The 22,340-nt window shown below is 38.6% G+C and overlaps 1 protein-coding gene across 10 annotated transcripts in view; it reads right to left on the bottom strand.

Moving 5' to 3' along the window:
- Positions 1-1,823: 1,823 nt before the first annotated feature.
- LOC131365758 (protein phosphatase 1 regulatory subunit 12B) overlaps positions 1,824-22,340 on the bottom strand; it is a 29,707-nt gene continuing 9,190 nt past the window's right edge. For 5 of the 10 annotated variants that reach the window (XM_058409564.1, XM_058409561.1, XM_058409558.1 and 2 more), the window contains 5 exons: positions 15,427-15,467; positions 15,241-15,345; positions 13,616-13,666; positions 13,289-13,339; positions 1,824-2,415 (listed from right to left, as the gene is read on the bottom strand). In XM_058409564.1, the coding sequence (XP_058265547.1) occupies positions 2,329-2,415; positions 13,289-13,339; positions 13,616-13,666; positions 15,241-15,345; positions 15,427-15,467 (335 nt within the window). In that variant the 3' untranslated portion in view covers positions 1,824-2,328. The other 5 variants (XM_058409568.1, XM_058409565.1, XM_058409567.1 and 2 more) reach the window with 4 other exon arrangements.

The following is a 22,340-nucleotide window of genomic DNA, read 5'->3' as shown; positions in this document are numbered from 1 at the left end:
CAGAAAACTATTCTCTACTGAAATATGTAGATTTCCAAAAAATTGTTGCACACAAAGTGAAATGGACTGGGATAGATTTTACTTATTTCTAGCACCAGTTAATTGGTTCTAGTTTTAAATTAGTATATTAAAAATGCAATAAGCATGTAAAAAAATAATTAAAAGAAAACTTACCAGAGTGACCTTAAAACATGCATGTCATGTTTGCCAGCTCACATGATCCAAGGCATGCTGAAGCAAAAGAAGTACAGGAAGCTCCAAAATATTCACAGTAAGTTTCAGCAGGATCCTTCAAATACGAAATCTTCTTTTGAGGTGCATAGAAGGGTCTGGCCACTTCCTGATTTAATCTCAAATATTTTGGTGATAGTTTACATGTACCTTAAATTTACATTTAAAAAGAAATTAATTAAAAAATGAAGAATGGACACATTTTTGTTTTAGTGGAATTTACTCTTTTTGCATAACACCCTTGTGTTATAGTTAATATTGCCTAAATGCCATAACATATATATGATGATATGAGGAAGAAACCTTGAGAGGAACCAGGTTTAGAAGGGAACCCATCCACATTTGGGTGACACTGGACAGTAAATAATGTAAATGTAAATAATGCCCTTTCTGCAACAGCAACCAAGAGCTCTTAAGGAACTAGTAGGTCAGTGTAGTTTCTGAGTTCATTATTGACTTAGATGCAACAGCAACAGATCAATAGACAGATGCAACAGCAGTTCAGGGACGATGTGATAGTCTTGAAGTGGTTCTATCCACAGCAGCCTACTGGGTCATAGATATTAGAAGTTCTTGCCCTTTTTTTTACATGACAGAGAGTGAAGAGGTGTCCAGTTTTATCCCAAGATGGCCTCAGGTGAACTCTCTCCCCTGTTACTCACTTTCACTAACCCACACCTGGGATTAATAGTGGCAGCTTTTAGTACTGACATGTACAGTATATACTGTTATAAGTTATATGTAAAAGTTTTTCAGTTCAGCTGGGTTGGAGTAAAAATGTGTCAGAGGTTAGGCATTATAGTTATTTTACTCATACATCGTGTTTCACTAAAGGTGATCTCAACTAAAGTGGATGTGAAATTTTTTTGAAAAAATGTTTTTGTTGCTCCACAAATGTACTTAAGTAAAACAGGTACACCTTGGAATTTATTGAAAATGACAAAAAAAAATTAAATCAAATTAATTTTTAAAGACAAACAACAATGGCAATAGTGACCAGTCTAATGCAAAATGTGCAGAAAAAAATGTGCAGAAAAAAATATGTATTAGTCAAAATTATTAACCCCATAAATGCAATAATTCAAAGCACAAAATGTAAAGAAATCAAAACAAAGTGCAAAAACATTACATTAGCACATAATATATGCTACATAATTCCACATTTTAGTTTTTAACTATATTTCACTTACAAACAAGTGTTGTGTGAGGTGCACAGATGTTAATTTATATTATGAAATTTAAATAGTATAATAAAGAGAGCAAGGAAAATGGCATGAGCTTGCATAACACCACAGAATGTGGTTATTAAAGAAATTGCAGCAACAAAAAGGTAACATAGGAGCTTGGAAACATCCCTCACTGCATCTGGCCAAAGACTTGATAATCAACTTGAATCGCACCCAGGTGATTAAGGGGACGTTGTGGGCATGTCTCAGTGCTTAGTGATTGTCAGACTGAGGGGGGCTCACATGCAGAAGTTTCACGTTCCACACTCGTGTATAGGCTACCTTTTTATGGCAGCAAATAACTGCTCCCTGTGCCCAGTCTTTTTACAACCATACTCCTTAATACTGCTTATATTTGTTGCTTGCTTACTTTTTAGTTATTAATTAGTTGTTGTTTTTTTTTGGTATTTTATACCTTTAAATGTAAGACATATGTAGAACTTCTTAATAAGTTCATTCTTTCCTGGAATCCAGATTTCAGGTTGACATCACAATATCAATATATATTCTGTCAACCTGGAATGTATTAAAATAAGACAGTTAAGGAGCAGTTGGTTGTATAAATGAAGGCAGTTCATTTGTAGTCAATAATTATCTTTGTAACATCATCAAAAGGCATGTTTGGAGTAAGGGAAATGAGAAAGAGCATCATTTATCTGTTGTGTGGCAAGTCACTAATGTTCAAAAACTATACAATAAATTTTCTCCCATACTATATGAGAGACTAATAAGCCCCTACAGAAAAGTTATTTTGTAGCTGTTGTTGTTGCATGGTGTTATACATTTTACTCTGTAGGATCAATTGCAAGTGAAGGCTTTCAGATCTCTGTGAATCTCTTGACTCTCTGATTGTCTGATTGTGCAAAATGCCTCACTTGGAAAGCTTGCTGATCACTCTGATTAAAGCCCCATTCTCATCCTTTAGGCGCTGATTATCTGACTTCAGCTCTGTCAAAACCTGAGAAAATCCAGAAATGATTTAGTAAAGTAATGAAATTACAGTCGCCACAAAATATGAATAAGATGACTTCGTTATCATTGACAGTTATACAACCTTCAACCTACAAACTTCAGCTGAAGAGCTATGCAAAGACAAATCAGTTTACCCCTACAGTCACACCATGACAACAAATTGAATAAAACCTTTAAAGTCACCTCATAAGTTTCATACAAGCATTAAAAAAACTCTGGCACTGCACTGTATGCATTGCTCATGAATGTTATAGAGGCCCTTTGTATCAAAACAAACAAATAATCTCAGATGACCACAAAAACACAACAAAGTTCAATATGTAGTCCTGTTTTCCCCCAGAAGTAAGCCAACAAGAAACAATGTGGAAAAAAATAAGAACACCTTTCGTAGTTATATTAAGAGTGTAATTAGCAGCTAGATGTCACTAATAAAATGCACAAGATTAGTTAATCATGGAGAAGTATGACTACCTCTATAAAAGCTCCACAGAAGGAGATGATTGATACATTTCATATCTTTGGTTTTGACAGGTCTAAGACAATGGTCATTATCAGTTATGTTTGTTGACAGAAGTTGGTCAAAGATCATAGATGTTATGCATATGTCAAAGGTTAATGATAAAAGGATTTATTTGAAAATCTTATTGTTTTCTAATGTCATTTAAATCTCAGAAACAGTTGGCATGTTCTATAATGCTACTTTAAAATCATCTGATTATTTTAATAATCAGCAAATTATTCCAAAAATTAGGGGAAAAAACATAGAAATGGCTAATAAGAATAAAACTAGCCAATCTGATGTTAGGTTTTCACTAATCTTTCAAGACTGAGCAGAAACCCAACCGTATCACTGGACACTTTGAAGCCTAAGACCTTTTTAAGGTCTGTTGAAGCACCTAATCCTCATACATGACAACTTGAGCATATCACCTCCAATTTTAACTGTGACTGCATCCTTTGGTAAAATTGTCATTTGCCACATTTATTAAACTGTTAAATGTTTAAAATTGTGTGAATGTTTATAATTTTATAATTATTATAAATGTTTATAATAACATCAAGGAAAAACACACTCTTCCTCTAGTCTCTGTGTTACTGAATCTGTCACATTTAATAATTCTAATATTATTATCTTACCCATTTTCACCCATCTGCACCAACTTGTGCATTTTAGATATTAGCAGATGGCATATTTTCTGCATTTTGGATATTAGAAGTTGATTTGTTTTCTTCAACAGTATCTATTTGCTCACTTTGGATATTAGGAGATGGCATGATTTTAATTTAAACATCACGCAATTTTGTGGAACAATGGAATGCTGATCGATTAAGTTAACTAGATCATAAAACATATTTTAATGAGATATTTGTTGAATGTGATTTCTGTGTGAGCTTGTGTGACAGAATTAAACTTTCATTTAGCTGGTCACATCAGTTAAATACAGGTTCAGAGCTGTGCACGTTTCATGATGTAAGAGACTATTTGAAGAGAAATCATGGGGGTTATTTTCTGATAAACTTTTTTTAATGTCAGAAATGTCACGTAATGTCATATGAACGTTTCTTTGCAATATCTTTTATATAGTTTTTTTAGCAAGTATGTTCAAGGCTACTGTACAATGATGGAACAAATTCCCTAGATGAATTGTTTTGAATTTTATTGTATACATGTCCAAATATTTCCAATAAAGCAGTCGTTGATATCTACTAATTCGTTATCAACTTGTCTGAATGTCCTCTTGTTCTTATATGACACCACCACTTCACATCTAAAAGAGAACAGAAATAACAAAAACTGAGAGAGCTTTATACACTGAACAGATTAGTTTTCAAAGAATGAAATTATTCATTTATATTTATATTCATTTATATCAATTATATGTATTATAGTTTGAAGGATGGTAAATGAAAGATTTTTCTTTATGACTTATTCAGATTTTCATGTGACATACGTATGTGTAGTTTGCTCCAGGAAACTCGTTGTCAGAAATAACTACGATGTTGTTGTCAAAAATAATCAGTAAAACAAATAAAACATTCTCTTAGTAACAGTTACCTTTTAGTTCACAAAATTGTTCTAAAAGACAAACCGAAACTACCTGCCACTTGAGTTTTTTTCCTAGACACTAGAATCAAATAAGAATAGTTTGGTCCTACTCTATCATAAAAAATGTATAGAAAATTAATGTTTTAGGTAGAATGTTAATGAATACATAATGATGTAGACAGCACTTGGCAATGTTCTGAATATTTCATATTTTAAATCATTTTATAGGTTATTATCAAAATAAAATAAATGAACTTTAACATTTAAAAATATATACCAACATTATATATTATTTATATTTTGATATACATATATAATAACATTCTTACCTGCTGAATAGTCCATGTTCTCTAAAAATTTTGAAGGAAGTTCTTTAATCTTTGTTGGATTTCCAAAGATGTGAAATCTCTTGGCAGACTTCCAGAATGTGAAACCCAAGCAAGAGCAAATGTGAGTTATGTGTGTGTATGTATACATGCATTTGATTTTTTGTTTGTTTGTTTGTTTGTTTGTGGCAGGGTGTGATTGCATTTACAGCAACTGGCAGATGCATTTATCCAGGGTAACTTCAATTTATCATTTACACAACTAAACATTTGGGGTTAAGGGCCAATAGCACCAGCAGTGTCAGCTTGTTGGTGCTGGGATTTAAAGTAATAAGATTCTTCATTATTTGAATTCTGACATTAGACTGTTTCACCCTGGAAAATAGAGCACTGAACCGTCTGTATGCAAATGTCAACGACGCTTACAGTGCCACTGCTCTACCCCCACTCCCACTCATTAATTTAGATCACAATCTCATCTTTTTAACACCTCAGATTATTCCTGCAGTTCAAAGGCAGCCTGTTTCCACAAAGACAGTGGGGGTGGACTCAGGAAGCCAGTGAGAGCAGGACTGTTTTGAGACAACACACAGGACTGAGCAGGACTGCTTTGAGACAACACAATGGATTGTCTCTCTCACTGGAATGTACTCTGTGAACCACATGGGTATGACATTAATAGCATCACACACTGCATTACCGACTATATTAACTTTTGCCATGCCACTATTATCCTAAATAGAACTGTATACTGCTATACGAACAATAAGCCTTTGGATCACCAGTGACTTAAAAGATCTATTAAACAAGAAGAATGCCTTCAGGTCTGGTGACAAGGAAAAACTTAAAAAGGATACAGTGGCAACTGAAGACAAGACTGAGGGAGTGTAAAGACTCATACCGGCAGAAGCTAAAGAGTAAACTTCAGCAAAACAACATGAAAGATGTGTGTATGGGCATGAAGCAGATCACAGATCATAGAAGATCTTCAATATGATGGACCGTTCGTTGGACTGAGCCAATGCACTGAATGTGTTTTTTAATAGGTTCAGCACAGGACCCGCTGCTGGGCCATCCCACACAGGAACACCTTGTCTTCACACCCTCACATACACCAAATAGACATCCACAGCAACACCACACAGTATCCCTGTGTGCTGAGTATCCCTGACCACAAGCCCACAATTCCTACCTCCACTGGACTAACCACATCCTATTACTTGACTGTGATGGCCAACCAGGTGAGAAGACAGCTGGAGAGACTTGATCAAAGTAAGGCTGCAGGTGCTGATAGTATTAGTAGCAGGGTTCTTAAGTCCTGCTCTACTCAGCTGTCTGGTATCCTGAAGTACATCTACAACTTAAGTCTGATGCAGGAAAAAGTACAAGGTACTATGGAAAACATCTTCTCTAGTACTGATACCTAAGAAAGCCACCTCATCTGTTCTCAGAGACTACAGACTGGTTGCTTTGATGTCACATGTCATGAAGGTGTTGGAAAGAATAGTTTTAGCCCACCTGGTCCCACAGGTGAAATCTGCACTGGACCCACTCCAGTTTGCTTGCCAGCCTCATGTGGGTGTTGACAATGCTGTCATCTATATGCTGCAGTGTACTCACTTCTACCTTGATGGCAGCTGTGGTACTGTGAGGATCATGTTTTTTTATTTTTCTTGTGCATTGAACACCATTGAACCATTCCTGCTGAGTGAGAAGCTGCTTAGAATGGGTGTCAGCTCAACCACCATCTCCTGGATTGCAGATAGGCCCCAGTTTGTGCGATTGGGGGCCTCCCTGCCTGACACAATGGTCAGTAAAAGAGGAGAACTTCAGGGGACTGTTTTGTCTCCATTTTCTCCAAGTTTTCTGATGACACTGCAGTGGTGGGGTGTATTAGGGATGGACAGGAGTCGGCATACAGGGGACTACTGGATAACTTTGTGGACTGGTGCACTAGGAATTACCTGCTCCTAAATGTGATGAAGACCAAGGAGATGGTGGTGGACTTTAGGAGGACTAAAACTTTGATTGAGCCCATAATCATTAAGGGTGTGGAGGTTGAAATTGTTAACAACTACAAGTATTTGGGTGTACACTTGACTGGAGTACACTAGACTTGACTGGAGTACCCACACTGAGACTGTATAAAATAATGGAATGAGCAGACTCTATTTCTTGAGGAAGCTCAAATCTTTCAATGTCTGTAACAAGATGCTGGAGATTTTCTACCAGTCTGTGGTGGCAAGTGCCATTTACTGTGTTGTGGTCTGCTGTGGTCAGCACCAAGGATGGCAGCAGGATTATTAACAAGCTAATTTGCAAGGCTAAATCTATCATTGGACACAAACTGGAGACATTTGAGTCAGTCAGGAACAGGAGGTCACTGAACAAATTGCTATCTATCATGGACAATCCATTTCAGGCACTCTACAATAGCGGAGCTCATTCTCCAAAAAACTCATTCAGATTTATTGTCACAGGGAACGTTACAGGAGGTCATTCATACCATTCGCAATAACATTGTACAACAGTTCACCTGTGTATGGACAGGTGATAACAGTATCACACTGCACTACTACAACTATTAACACTTTTTTTCTAGGCTCACAAGGCTCATCATATTTGTTATCTACTGCCTGTATGCACGTGTACTGTAATGTAAATACGGATGTTAATATGGATAAATCCGCAACTGTGTTTCATATCTGCACTACTACGTTTAATTCAACCTATTGCATTCTATATTTAAGGTTTTTCTTCTTTTTCTACTCAGTCTTACATTTTTTTTGTGTACACTACATATATACACTACTCACAAAAAGTTAAGGATATTCGGCTTTTGGGTGAAATTTCAAGATGCACCTAAAATGCACTATAACCTTTACTGGTGAACTTAATTTGACCTTCTCTACACTTTTGAATGCACATGTCCAACTGTTCAGTGTTTCAGTACTTTTTGCATAACTTGCTGTTCTCTAACAAGGTGCTTAATGGCACTGAGCTTAGAGTGTCACAGAGTGTTATCAGCAGGTTGAGACAGAGATACAGAGAGACTGGAAGAGTCACAGGCATAGAAGTGGACGTCCTTTGGCCACATCCCACGTTGATGACCGCTTCATTGTGAACAATGCCCTGTGGAACCGGATGATGAATGCCACTCAACACCAGGCACACACAGGGTGAGAGGCACCCAAGTGTCAAGTCAGACCATTTGAAACCGTTTACATCAGCGTGGTCTGCGTGCTAGACGACCTGCAAGGGTACCTGACCACACCACCAGGCCAGGGAGCATTTACGCTGGACGAGGGACCAGTGGGCCTCAGTGCTGTTCTCTGATTAAAGTCAATTCACGTTGAGCAGAAATGATGGCCGCCAACGATGTTGGAGACATCAAGGAGAGCGCTATGCATCAGCCACTTTTGTGGTGGTGTTACAGTCTGGGCAGGTGTGTCTACCCAATACAGAACTGCCCTACATCTTGTGAATGGTATAGTGACAAGCCAATACTACCTGAATAACATCATTAAGTCCAGTCCAATCCAGTCATTGTGCTCCTGCATGAACAACACAGGCCTAATTTCATCTCATTGGATGACAATGCTCCAGCTCATCAAGGTCGCATCATTAGGGAACGGCTGCTGGAGGCTGGGGTACCTGCACTTTCTCCAGACCTGAATCCCATAGAAAACCTATGGGATCAGCTGAGTTGGTGTGTAGAGGCTCGTAACCCTGCACTCCAAAACCTCAATCTTTACACTCAGAAAATGTAAACAAGTTAGTTTGTTTTAGCAACTGGTTGAATGGTAAATAAAAGGAACCTAAGTGATAGGCTTATGTTAAATAATAATAATAAAAAAAATGTCATGACCATTGTTGCCTAATTGATAGGCTTATGTTTAATAAAAATAAAACAAAATGTCATGATTATTGATGCCTAAGTGATAGGCTTATGTTTAATAATGATAATTTAAAAAAAATGTCATGACCATTGTTGTCTAATTGATAGACTTATATTCAGTAATAAAAAATGTCAGGAATGTTGTAGTCTAAGTGATAGGCTGTTGTTCAGTAAATAAATAATATAAAAAAGTATTTGTTGTAATACCCATTTAATGCTCATCTAACACATTAATGACTTTAAATGATTTTTTTGGAGGCAATTTCTCAGCCAATGTACACAATATACACAGTCTATATATATATATATATATATATATATATATATATATATATATATATATATATATATATATGACGTCTGTATATAAATACAGTCCTGTGAAATGCAATTTTAAAAAATCCAAATTCTTGTGAGGAAAAAATAAGGACACCCCCACATCAGGTGCAAATTATTATAAAAGTGTTACAGAACATTTTGAAGGAGGCTTGCCTAATTTAAACCTCAGACATTTAGCTTGGTTTGCTCCTAATTGTTGAAGTGAGTGGTATCACCATGGTGAGATCCAAAGAGCTCTCTGAGGCCTTCAGAAAGAAGATTGTTGATGCTTATGAGTCTGTTAAGGGATATAAAAAGATCTTTAAAGAATGTATATTGTATGTATGTATGTATCATTGTCCATAAAATCATTTACAATTGGAGAACATTTAAAACAACTGCAAACATGGCCAGGTCAGGCCGTCCAAGCAAATTCATCCCAAGAGCAGACCTCAAGATGCATAAAGACGTCTCCAAAAACCCTACAATATCATCACAGAACTTAGCAAGCTTTTGCTACAGTTTATGCCAAAGTGCATGAATCTACAATCAGAAAAAAACTACATAACTTTAATTATTATGGGAGGTGTGCAAGAAGGAAACCTTTGCAGTCTAAAAACACATGAGGGCAAAACTGAAGTGTTATGGTTTGGGGATGCTTTGCTGCAGCAGGACCTGGCCAGCTCACCATCATAGAATCCATTATAAACTCTTTGTTGTCAAAAAAAATTGCAGCTAAAGCAGAACTGACCCTTGCAACATGACAATGACCAAAAACATACCAGTAAATCCACCAAGGACTGACTGAAAAGTAAAAAATGGAGAATTCTGGGCTTTGACTGATCTAAATCCTACTGAGATCCTGTGGGGTGATTTGAAATGGACTGTGCATGCAAGAAACCTCTCAAATATCACATAGCTGAAAGAATTCTGCATTGAGGAGTGGGGAAACTTTCTGCCATTCAATGTCAGAAACTGGAAGATGGCTACAAGAAACATCTCATTGAGGTTATATGAGCCAATCGCTGAGACACTAGCTATTAGGACATAGAGTGTCTTAACCTTTTCCTCAGTGCATTGCAACTTGATGTGTATGGGCCTGCATACCTGCAAATTGGTCACCACTGTCCACTGCTGAAAGTGCCTACAACTAGCACTTGAGTGTGGAGCAATAGAAGAAGGTGGCCTGATCTGATGAATTGCATTTTCTTTGCAATTTTTCTATTTTCGATGCCTGGCTGTGTGCATCAAGGTGAAGAAATGGCACCAGGATGCACTATAGCAAGAAGGCATGCTGGTGGAGACAGTGTGATGCTCTGGACATTGTTCTGCTGGGAAACCTGGCATTCATGTTGATGTTACTTTTTTCACACATAACATCTACCTAAACATTGTTGGACTCCAAATATCCAGCTGTTTGGATCTGATGCTGACTCTTATTATACACACACATACACACACACATATACACACACACACAGTCACATATTTTTGTGGAAAGCAGGAGAGCACATGTCTGCAAGGAAAGGGGGCAGAAGCAGAAGAAGCAGAAGAAGGGGGCTTTTGGCTGGTGACCTTGACATGGCACTGACTCTGTGAGAATTAGGGGGAGTATAAAAGGGTGCAGCACACACATGGAGGTAGACAAGTTGTTTCAAAAGTAATAAATGACCCCCACTGAAGACAGTGCTCCCAAAACTTGGTGTGCCCTGGGTTTTGCATTGTTGTTGCTCAGCCTTGCCTGGAAACCATTACCACAAAGCACACTGCTGTAGAGAGCACTACACTCCTCACCTTCTTTTACCTCACCTCACCCTTGAAACCTAAATAAAAAAAACCCTTTTTTTTCACTACCCCAGCCTCCTTTATGTCTGACTCTTGGTTGGAAATTTCTTCTTTCAATATGAAATAATTAGCATCAAGGAACTGCTTTACCCATTTTGCAGTGTGACAGGGGACATTGTGTTGCATGAAAATTGTGAGCTGATTGAGAGATGACATAACAGAAGACCTTCCTGGACTCTGAACTCCAGGCTAGTCTAGAAAGAGCTGTATCCAGTATGACCCAATATCACAAAGATGAGCCATTAATGTTCTGGAGCTTTAAACACTTTGCAGCTTTACAGCTTCAGTAATGAATTAATTGTGAACATTGCTTGCATTTCATTCCAAATTTAATATTTAAATTCACCCATAAGGGCAGGTAAAGAGGGCAAACCAAACAACTGCAAATGATGAAGAAGAATATATCTGCTACAAAAAGCTCTCCCAGCTGAGTGTGCCGGATTCCACATGCAGGTGGATCACAGTCTTCCTGACTGATAGGAGGCAACTCTGTCACCTGGATCATCAGCACTGGTTCCCCCAAGGCTGTGTTCTTTCTCCTCTACTCTTTTTTTCCTGTACACCAACAGCTGCATCTCTAGTCACCAGTCCATCAAACTATTAAGGTTTGCAGACTCCACCTTCACTGGGCTCATCTCTAAATCTACCTACAGGAGGGAGATTGACCATTTGTTGACCTGGTGAAGGCAGATCAACCTGAAGCTCAGTGCTGTGAAAACAGTGGAGACTTCAGTAAGAACCCTCCCCCACCCACTACCATTATCCTGTGTGACTCTCCAGTTGATACTATCCAGCAGTCTGTCAGTTGCTCTGTTTAAAAGGTGATTGGCTGCAATCTGCCACCTCTTCAGGGCCTGTACACTTCCAGGACACTGAAGAAAGCAGTTAAGATGGTGGCTGACTCCTCTAATCTCTCACAATCTTTTTGAGGCACACTCCTCTGGCAGGAGGTGTTCCATCAAGACTAAAACCTTATACCACAGAAACAGTTTCTTTCTATACAACTGGCCTTATTGAGAATTTCCTGGACCCACCATAGTCACTTATCTGCCTCCTTGGACATTAACAAAAACCCTACTTTGCTGTTTTAAGAAATTGCACATCATGAATTAATGTAGAGTTTTTATTTATTTATTTATTTATTTATTTTCCAAATTTTAAATTTATAATGTTTTCCTTGTCAATATATCATTTTTATTTCTCATATACAACTGTCGTCATTAAGCACCAGCAAACCAAGACAAATCCCTTACATGTAAACCCACAGTAATAAAGGTGATTCTGATTCTGATTCTAAAGGGTGGGACTGGGATGTGAAATTTCCATTTGGGCTCCTTATATCCTCTGGTATATTATCCCTCTGGTATAATATAATTTGGGATGATGACAGGATAAGAGATGACTCTTCACCTATACCCCCTGTATAGGCCATAGGCCATACATACTACCCATTAGGATGTAGCTAATCTATGCTCCATTCTCCAAGCTACCTTTGTTTGGGCACAACAGAACCTGGAAGAATTCAGGAAAGTTTACTATGATCAGAAAGTCTCTGGATATGAGGTCATGCACTTCACGTTTGCTAAACCAGAAGGCTCCTCATAATTGACAGCAGCTTCTGCAGTGAGCTCTTTTTTTGCAGGGCACCTATTAGTATTTACACTCTGAAGAAGCATGTGAAAACTATAGAAGGGAGCTGCCAGTAGCCTATGACAAACTGCCTGACCTGCAACATCAGTTACAAAACCATATGAACCATAGCTGAATCTTCACACAGGATTTGCCTAGAGATGTTAGCACGTCTGTTGATAAACGATGGCTATGGTGAGAATCCTTGCTATTTAGGAGCGCTCACTCTGGTTGATAAAACGTTACTAACATCTAACATGACCATAGTGCAACCTTTGCAAGTCCACCTGGCATATAGCCTGGGGAGCTCAATTCTCATCCATATCAATCCATAATTGATGAGGTTCCTTCTAAATCTTGAAAGACAGAACATCTGCTGACTTAAATCATTAATCAGTTGTGTGATTTGTAGTTTCACTCATGGATATGTATGTTTTGAACAGTGACAGTGGTGGAATTCTCAGACTGTACGTGGAAGGAGTTCTGGAAGAACGATGGGCAGCAGGGTGGCATTGCTGCTGTGAAATTTGGAAGAGGAATAATAAGTGGTAGGAGAAAGTATTCTAACTTCCTTTTTGTTGTCTCTACTGTAGGATTTGTTGGTCCATTATGAGCAAACATCAAAATTCCTTTGAGGGGTTAGTCACGTCTCAAGATGATGATTTTCTGGTGAAAATCTGATGAAATCTGGTGATATTCAGAAATTCACATTTCTGAATATTTCCTAGACATTTGTTTGTCTGCCTCTTTTCAACACTTCATGATAATGTTTTAGTGGTATAATGGTATGTCATACCTTAATGTCTTCTTCCATCTCAGTCACCCTCTTCTCCAACAACTGCTTTTCCTAATAAGTAAGTAAGTAAATAAATAAATGAATGAATGAATGAATGAATGAATGAATGAATAAAGAAAGAAAGAAAGAAAGAAAGAAAGAAAGAAAGAAAGAAAGAAAGAAAGAAAGAAAGAAAGAAAGAAAGAAAGAAAGAAAGAAAGAAAGAAAGAAAGAAATAATTAAACATCCATTGCTTAGGCCAAACCACCATATAATATTATTTGCTGTATGCAAGTGAATAAGTCTATAATACATATACTTAATACAGTTAATACTGATAGTAAATACCATTTTTTCTGATTCAGATACACTGGACCTCTCAGATATTCTGTCCTGCTTCTGAAACAGAAACAAAACATAGATCAGAACAAAAGTATGACAGAACAGAACATAAATACGAACTAATCTCTGTTTCCTCTTGCTTATATATAACTGCATGTATTGTGTATATATGTATGTAAATATGTAATGTGTGTGTAACAAAATGCTGTAAATTAAGAATTCTTTCAAAAATATATATTTTAACTGTTTATTTATACCAATTTACAAAATGTAAAGTCAGCAAACAGAAAAAAATATCTAAATTAAATCAATAAATAGTGTTTCTATGCTGGCTTAAAATCAGCATAGATTATTACACTTGCACACTTTGTAATCTTGCACAAAGTCAGGGATCAGAGGGATCAGGGATCATTTGTAGGATCAGAGTCAGGTGTATGATTAAACAATTATACCAAGCAGGTGCTAATGATAATCAATTTTATATGTAGGTTGAAACACAGTCATTAACTGAAACTGAAACAGCTGTGTGGAGGCTTAAATCTGTTAGGCTAGTTAGGCTGCATTAACAAGGTCTCTCCCAGCAAAGATTTCAAAGCAGACTGGGGATTTAAGATGTGCTGTTAACACTAAGAAATACGAAAACACTAAGAAATGGGCAATGTTGAGGACATTTTGGCCAAAAAGCCATACTTCTGACGTGGAAATTATGCACAAAAACATACAAAGTGGGGTGCATAAAAATGGCAGCAGCTGCTCTAGACTGATGAATCAAAATTTTAAATATGTGGCTGTAACAGGAGGCAGGTTGTTTGCTGAAGGGCTGGAGAATGGTACAATAATGAGTGTCTGCAGGCAACAGTGAAACATGGTGGAAGGTTCTTGAAAGTTTGGGGGCTGCATTTCTGCAAATGGAGTTGGAGATTTGGTCTGGATAAATGGTGTCCTTAATGCTGAGAAATACAGGCAAACAATTATCCAGTTTGCATAATTACATGCTATGTCATCAAGGAGGCCCCTGATTGGGTCCAAAATTATTCTGCAGCTGGAGAACGGCCCCTAACATACAGCCAATGTCATAAGAACCATCTTCTTCATAGAAAAAAACAAGTAGTCCTGAAAGTGATGGTTTGGCCTCTACAGAACCCTAATCTCATTGAGTCTCTCTGGGATTACATAAATTGACAGGATTGTAGGAATTGAGGCGGCCTACCTCAAAGGCTCTGCGGTTAGTTTTTCAAGATATTTGGAAAAACCTGCAGTGTTATGTCAGAAACTGTGTAAAAGTGTACCTAGAAGAATTGATGCTGTTTTGCAGGCAAAGGGTGGTCATTTCTTTTCTGTTCATTTTGTTATTGAAAAAAATAAACTTCTATTTTTGAAAGCAATCACATTTATTTCACACCTGCCTAAAACTTTCATTCATCAAAATTCTTTCTGTCAGTGGTTTTAATGTAATGGCTGCTTGTTATATGTGCCTACTGGCTGAAGTAATAAGATAGTGTGAAATAAAACAATGCAGTAAGAAATCTGAAATAGAACATTAAGGCTATCATGAAGCTAGGGGATATCCTAAAATTTATAGCCAATGGAAATTAAGTGCTTTCTATGTCTTTGGATTGGTGTTGTCTTACCTGTGTGATTTTGTCTAGCTGCAAGCGCAATTTAGCCAGATCTTGCTTGCTATCCTCCAGACAAGCCTTGAGCTTCTCGTTCTCTGCTAATGCCTCCTCATACAGCTAGCAAAATAAAAAAAAAATGCATTGAGTCCAGTTTGCATAATTACATATCTTCAAAGAGATCACAGACCACATGATTACCTTTGGTATCTTTAAACACTGTCTGTTTGACTTTCCCCAAGCTACAAAGTATGAAAAGGACAAACTCTTTTAGAAAACCAGAACATGCATTTAAAGAAACACAACCTGCTTCTGTGCATAACAATTGTAATCAGATTTATGATGTTTTGTTAGAAGGATATTCTATATTTTCTGATGAAACCTCAGTCACAGTTTCAGATACCCAAATTAAGCACATCCATTTGATTTCTACCATCACTTGAAGCATGCCTACTTCCAGCATAGGAATGCTAGGAAATCTTAAAGAAGACCAAATGTATATGATAGATTCCTGTGACTTCTCCCTGTGTTCCTGTGTTTCTCCCCTATGTTGGTATTTAATCTAAACCTTTTTATTCTTTTTTCACAAATAATTTTGCACTATTATTTTCTTTTGTTTTTTGTTCCCCTTCTGCAACTGCAATAATATATATATTCTGTAATAATATATATATATATGCACTGGCGGGCCGTGCATTTCACACCTAGGTCTTCAGTGGTGTCCTTCCTGAATTAATCCACCTCTATACCATCATTATGATGCCACCATGGGCATCGCTAGGCCATTTTCTACTCAGCCCTCCTAAAATTCTGCGATTCTCCATAAACTGTACACAAATTCGTCATCGCCTCAGTCCCCTTTAAATTTCATATGAAAATGGTGGCAGACTTCGGCTCTTCCCCGTCTTTCAGCACGTTCTTCAATCCGCAGACCGCGGTGTTGCAGAGCGAGGATCAGAGGACACGCATGTGTGTGTGATCAGGAAGACTTGTAATTGGCTTGTTCAGAAAGCTGCAATAAGTTTGTTTATTTATTTATTTATTTATTTATTTTTTACTATTATACCCTCATTGGGGGCTGAGCCCCCCTTAAATGAAAATTCTAGAACCGTCCCTGGACGCCACGGCAAATGATACTAATCAACCGTAAAGTAAAAAAGAAATTAAGATACAGTATTTCACACCTCACAAGGAATAATCAATTTTATTACGGTTATTTTTCTCAAAAAAGACATTCTTGATGACGTATGCAGCAAACTGCAATCTCCAGAGGATGCAGCATCCGAAATGAGACACAGCGAATATAGAAACAATATATATGTGTGGTTCGCTGCCTCTGACTACTCCAATTATCCAATCAAAGGATGGGGAATTGCTGACGTAATTGTATGCCTGCTAGATGGCCCCAGTGACGCCAACTCGAAATCTGATTGGTTAAGGTAACAATTTCATTGCCATTTATTTTAAGCTATGGGCACCTGCACTATTGATTCTGAAGGCCTTTAGGCAGATTTTCACTCTGGCAACACATGACATCAGCCACTGGCTGAAATATGAATGGATAAATACTCTAATCATAAATATACACTACTGGAAGCAGCGCAACCAAGAGAAAAGCTATGAAATGTAGAGAATAGACTACTGGGAATAATTTAATACACATTTGTGTATAAAATATATTAAATATATTAAAATGCAAGTTAGTGATTCAGATCACTGCTGTTTAGGCCAGCAGAGAAGGTCTTGCTGGCCCTGATGGCCCACCACTGTATATATGTAAACAAAATCAAAACAAAACAAAATTTTCTAGTATACAATATACACTATATTGCCAAAAGTATTCGCTCACCCATTCAAATAATCAGAATCAGGTGTTCCAATTACTTCCATGGCCACAGGTGTATAAAATCAAGCACCTAGGCATGCAGACTGTTTTTACAAACATTTGTGAAAGAATGGGTCGCTCTCAGGAGCTCAGTGAATTCCAGCGTGGAACTGTGATAGGATGCCACCTGTGCAACAAATCCAGTCGTGAAATTTCCTTGCTCCTAAATATTCCACAGTCAACTGTCAGCTGTATTATAAGAACGTGGAAGTGTTTGGGAACGACAGCAACTCAGCCACAAAGTGGTAGGCCACGTAAACTGACGGAGTGGGGTCAGCGGATGCTGAGGCGCATAGTGCGAAGAGGTCACCAACTTTCTGCAGAGTCAATCGCTACAGACCTCCAAACTTCATGTGGCCTTCAGATTAGCTCAAGAACAGTGCGTGGAGAGCTTCATGGAATGGGTTTCCATGGCCGAGCAGCTGCATCCAAGCCATACATCACCAAGTGCAATGCAAAGCGTCGGATGCAGTGGTGTAATGCACGCTGCCACTGGACTCTAGAGCAGTGGAGACGCGTTCTCTGGAGTGACGAATCACACTTCTCCATCTGGCAATCTGATGGACGAGTCTGTGTTTGGTGGTTGCCAGGAGAACGGTACTTGTCTGACTGCATTGTGCCAAGTGTCAAGTTTGGTGGAGGGGGGATTATGGTGTGGGGTTGTTTTTCAGGAGCTGGGCTTGGCCCCTTAGTTCCAGTGAAAGGAACTCTGAATGCTTCAGCATACCAAGACATTTTGGACAATTCCATGCTCCCAACTTTGTGGGAACAGTTTGGAGCTGGCCCCTTCCTCTTCCAACATGACTGTGCACCAGTGCACACAGCAAGGTCCATAAAGACATGGATGACAGAGTCTGGTGTGGATGAACTTGACTGGCCTGCACAGAGTCCTGACCTCAACCCGAAAGAACACCTTTGGGATGAATTAGAGCGGAGACTGAGAGCCAGGCCTTCTCGTCCAACATCAGTGTGTGACCTCACAAATGCACTTTGGGAAGAATGGTCAAAAATTCCCATAAACACACTCCTAAACCTTGTGGACAGCCTTCCCAGAAGAGTTGAAGCTGTTATAGCTGCAAAGGGTGGACCGACGTCATATTGAACCCTATGGATTAGGAATGGGATGTCACTTAAGTTCATATGGCAAGTCAAGGCAGGTGAGTGAATACTTTTGGCAATATAGTGTATATACTATATTGTCTGCCTTTACATGCACATTAAATTTAATGACACCCCATTCTTAATCTGTTTAATATTAGTTGGAGTTATAACAACAACAGCTATAACTGCTTTAACTCTTCTGGGAAGGATTTCCACAAGGTTTAGGAGTGTGTTTATGGGAATTTTTGACGATTCTTCTAGAAGCGCATTTGTGAGGTCAGGCACTGATGTTTGACAAGAAGGCCTGGCTCACAGTCTTCACTCTAATTCATTCCAAAGGTGTTCTATCGGGTTTAGGTCTAGACTCTGTGCAGGCCAATCAATTTCCTCCACACCCAACTCGCTCATCCATGTCTTTATGGACCCTGCTTTGTGTACTGGTGTGGAGAACAGGAAGGGACATCCCCAAACTGTTCCCACAAAGTTGGGAGCATGAAATTGTCCAAAATGTCTTGGGATGCTGACACATTAAGAGTTTCTTTCACTGGAACTAAGGGGCAAAGCCCAACCCCTGAAAAACCACCCCACACCATAATCCCCCCTCCATTAAACTTTACGCTTGGCACAATGCAATCAGGCAAGTACAGTTTTCTTGGTGACTGCCAAACCCAGACTGCTCCATTGGCTTGCTAGACAGAAATACGTGATTTGTCACTTCAGAGAACAGGTCTCCACTGCTCTAGAGTCCAGTGGCGGGCCAGTGGACTCTCCAGTGGTGTAAAGTGTGATGCAGCTGCTCAGCCATGAAAACCCATCCCATGAAGCTCTCTATGCACTGTTCTTAAGTTAATCTGTCCATGTGAAGTTTGGAGGTCTGTAGCTATTGAAAGTTGGCAACTTCTGCACACTGTGCTCCTCAGCATGTGCTGACCCCACTCTGTGGCCTACCACTTCGTGGTTGAGTGGCTGTTGTTCCCAATTGCTTCCACTTTGTTAAAATAACACTAGGATACATTTGACCATGGAATATTTAGTAGTGAGGAAATTTCATGAATGGGCTTATTGCACTGGTGGCAACCTATCCCATACATGCTTGAATTCATTCTTGAGTTCCTGAGAGCGACCGATTCTTTACAAATGTTTGCAAAAGCAGTCTGCATGTCTAGATGCTTGATTTTATACACATGTGGTTATGGAATGTGTGTATAATGGCCTGTGGACCATTTTGTATGTGCCAGATACCCATGAGTGATTTGCATGTTGGCCTTCTTTTATATGGTGGATTCTACTTTTTATTTTTGTTTAGAAAAGGTTTTATAATAACTATTTATCTATCTATATAATAACTATTTGTACAATAAGAACGTTGTTAAGGCTCTAAATTCTCATCAGCACAAAAGAGAGCTAAAACACAGAAGGAGAGCAAGGGTGCCTACAGAAGGAAACTGGAGAAGATCCTGGAGAACAGCAACACTAAGGATGTGTGGAGTGGGATGAGAAAGATTACTGGCTTCCAGTAAAATGTTAGGGGTGCAGGGGAGGAATATGCACAATGCACAAATGAGATAAATCTGTTCTTCAACAGGTTTGACCCCGGGTCCTCCACACCCAGAACTTTCATGCTCATATCCCCCACAGTCCCCCACCAGCCACTTTGTTCCACCCCATCACCCCCATGCCAGACTGGACTACACATCACACCCAACTGGGTGTGAGAGCTACAGAGGCTTGTGGGAGATCATTTTATAGTTTGAAATGTATATGTATGTAGCGTGTGTTTGAATATTGTGTAAAATAACCAGAGGACAGCATGATTGAGTTTTCAGGTAAAGTTTATTCATTAGATCGTTTGAGTTTAAGAACAATGTAGGGTTTAACGCGACATGTGGCTCGGTCGCTGGCCTTGCATGTAGTCTGCAAGGGCTTTAGAGATTGAGCAGCTGTATCGAAGATGTCAGTCTGGCAGACTTTCTCAGCGGTAACAGGCTTGCCAAATTTGGACCAGTCAATATCAGAGCTGCACTCCAGGTCATCATGACCCATCTTGATGGCGGTACCAGGTGAAATGTCTAGATCAAATATGCAGAAGAGAAAAGATAAATGAGAAAGCAGTGAAGCGTAAAATGCAATGATAAAGAATAAAGATGGGGGTAGGCCCCTGTAGAACTGAGAACTTACCCATGCTGTCCACTGTGGATGAATGAATCACCTGGGAAAGTGGAGCTGAAGAAAATCCCACTGGTGGGGGCGGAGACGCCCACATTTTTAATATAATGAATCGCGAAAGATTAATTATAATGGTATTCGAAAAGTTATAAATTCAAAGATAATGGTGTCAAAAAAGAACCTAAAGCTCCAAAAAGAAAAATAGGTGGGATTATCTCAGCAAAGGGCTGGTGACGTGTTGCATTTGGAGAGATAAGGAAAATGAATATAAAGACTGTGGTTGGAGATCCCCGTTTAGAGGTTGTTGGGACGTTCATGCGTGAGCATCTCAATTCTTGTATCAGCGCTGATTGCAAATAAAATCTCATATCTGCATTCATCTAGTCTGCATGATTTGTCTTATTTAGTTAGAGTCTCATTCAAGACTGAGCTGTCAGGTCAGTGTGGAACTGGAGTCAGATTTTGTAGTGAAGTAGTGTTAGAGAGTAGAACAGAATTTTTATTCCACAGGCTCAACCAGAGCCTCAATCAGAAAGCTGTGGGGCCAGATGGCATCAGCCTATGTGTGCTGAAGGCTTATGCCAGCCAGTTGTGTGGAGTACTCAAGCACCTCTTCAACTTGAGTGCTGAGGAAAACCCTGCTGCCTGAAGTAACGATATAAGAAATTGTTCCTGCCCAGTGCTATTAGAATTTATAACTCATCTGCCCAGGTCAGATCTGTGATCACCAAAATGAACTGATCTATTGGACACACCCTAATAGCTCTCTGTTGTTAAATAGCCTTATTTATTATGTCAGAAGTTTATTATTATATTTCTTGCATAGTCCTTCTCTGTTTTTGCACATTCCTTGCACATCTGTCAATTTTGCACAATTTCTTTTTGTCATAGATCATCGTGTTCATCGTACAACATGTCTTTTCAGAGTTTATAAACTGAATTCTTTGCTAGGGAGATTCTGTACATATAAGTGCAATCAAAGTGTTAAAAGTTAATATGCATGCACATTTTTAAAGTTTATCTTTTTTATTGTTATGGCAAATTGTTTGCAAAATAGAAATCTGTACATGATCATAAATTCATAACTTTTGCAGAATACATAAAATGTGGAGTAAAATGTAAATTAAACAGCACAAGCTCATACAGTGTTTTTTTTTTTTTTATGTAAGAAACAAGATCTATTAAGACATAGTATGCAGTGGTTGGTGTGGGACACAAGGACTTCATGCCCATCAAGAGTACCTGACCTCAATAGTGCTGTAGTAGTTGTGGCTATATCAGCACAGCCATCTTCCAATGTCAAGTGGAAAGCTTTCTCTGAATAGTGTTGAGGTTATTGACTAATTCTGGAAGGGGAGGTTCTAAAATACTTAGGTGAGTACTTAGGTGACTTCTGATGGCAACTTTTTAACACCAGAACTAATATTTGGGTTTAACAGCAAAAGGGGTAAATGCTTATGTGATCATATTTTTTTTAACCATAAATAGTTTAATGTTTTTCCCTATTTCAATACTAGGATTATTTTCAATTAACTTATGACATTCACTATATGGCACAAAGTATGCAAAGACATATGCACAAAGTATCACATCCATGACATTCCAGATTTAGATCCCAGTTGCTATGGGAATTTACCCAATTAACCACAAAAGCATCAGTGAAGACAGTCACTGATGTCAGGTAAGGAGGCCTGGTTCTAATTCATCCCAAAGGTGTTCAGTTGAGTTCAGATCAGGGCTCTTTTTCCAGACCATTTACACTCCAAACGGTAAACTGTGTTTTTGTGGATCTTCTTTTGTGCATTGTCATACTGGACACCCTATACAACTGTTTGCTGTAATTGGTGGCTGCTCTGCAGACTGGGGCATTTTCAGGTGGTGCTCTGATTACAACAAAGTGTTTATGGAAGCTTTTGTGGGATTTATCAGGAAACTGGTAGATAATACAGTCCAGAAAACCTTC

The sequence above is a fragment of the Hemibagrus wyckioides genome, linkage group LG15, assembly GCF_019097595.1.
Source record: "Hemibagrus wyckioides isolate EC202008001 linkage group LG15, SWU_Hwy_1.0, whole genome shotgun sequence".
NCBI lineage: Eukaryota > Metazoa > Chordata > Actinopteri > Siluriformes > Bagridae > Hemibagrus > Hemibagrus wyckioides.
This window is presented reverse-complemented; position numbering and strand designations above follow the sequence as displayed.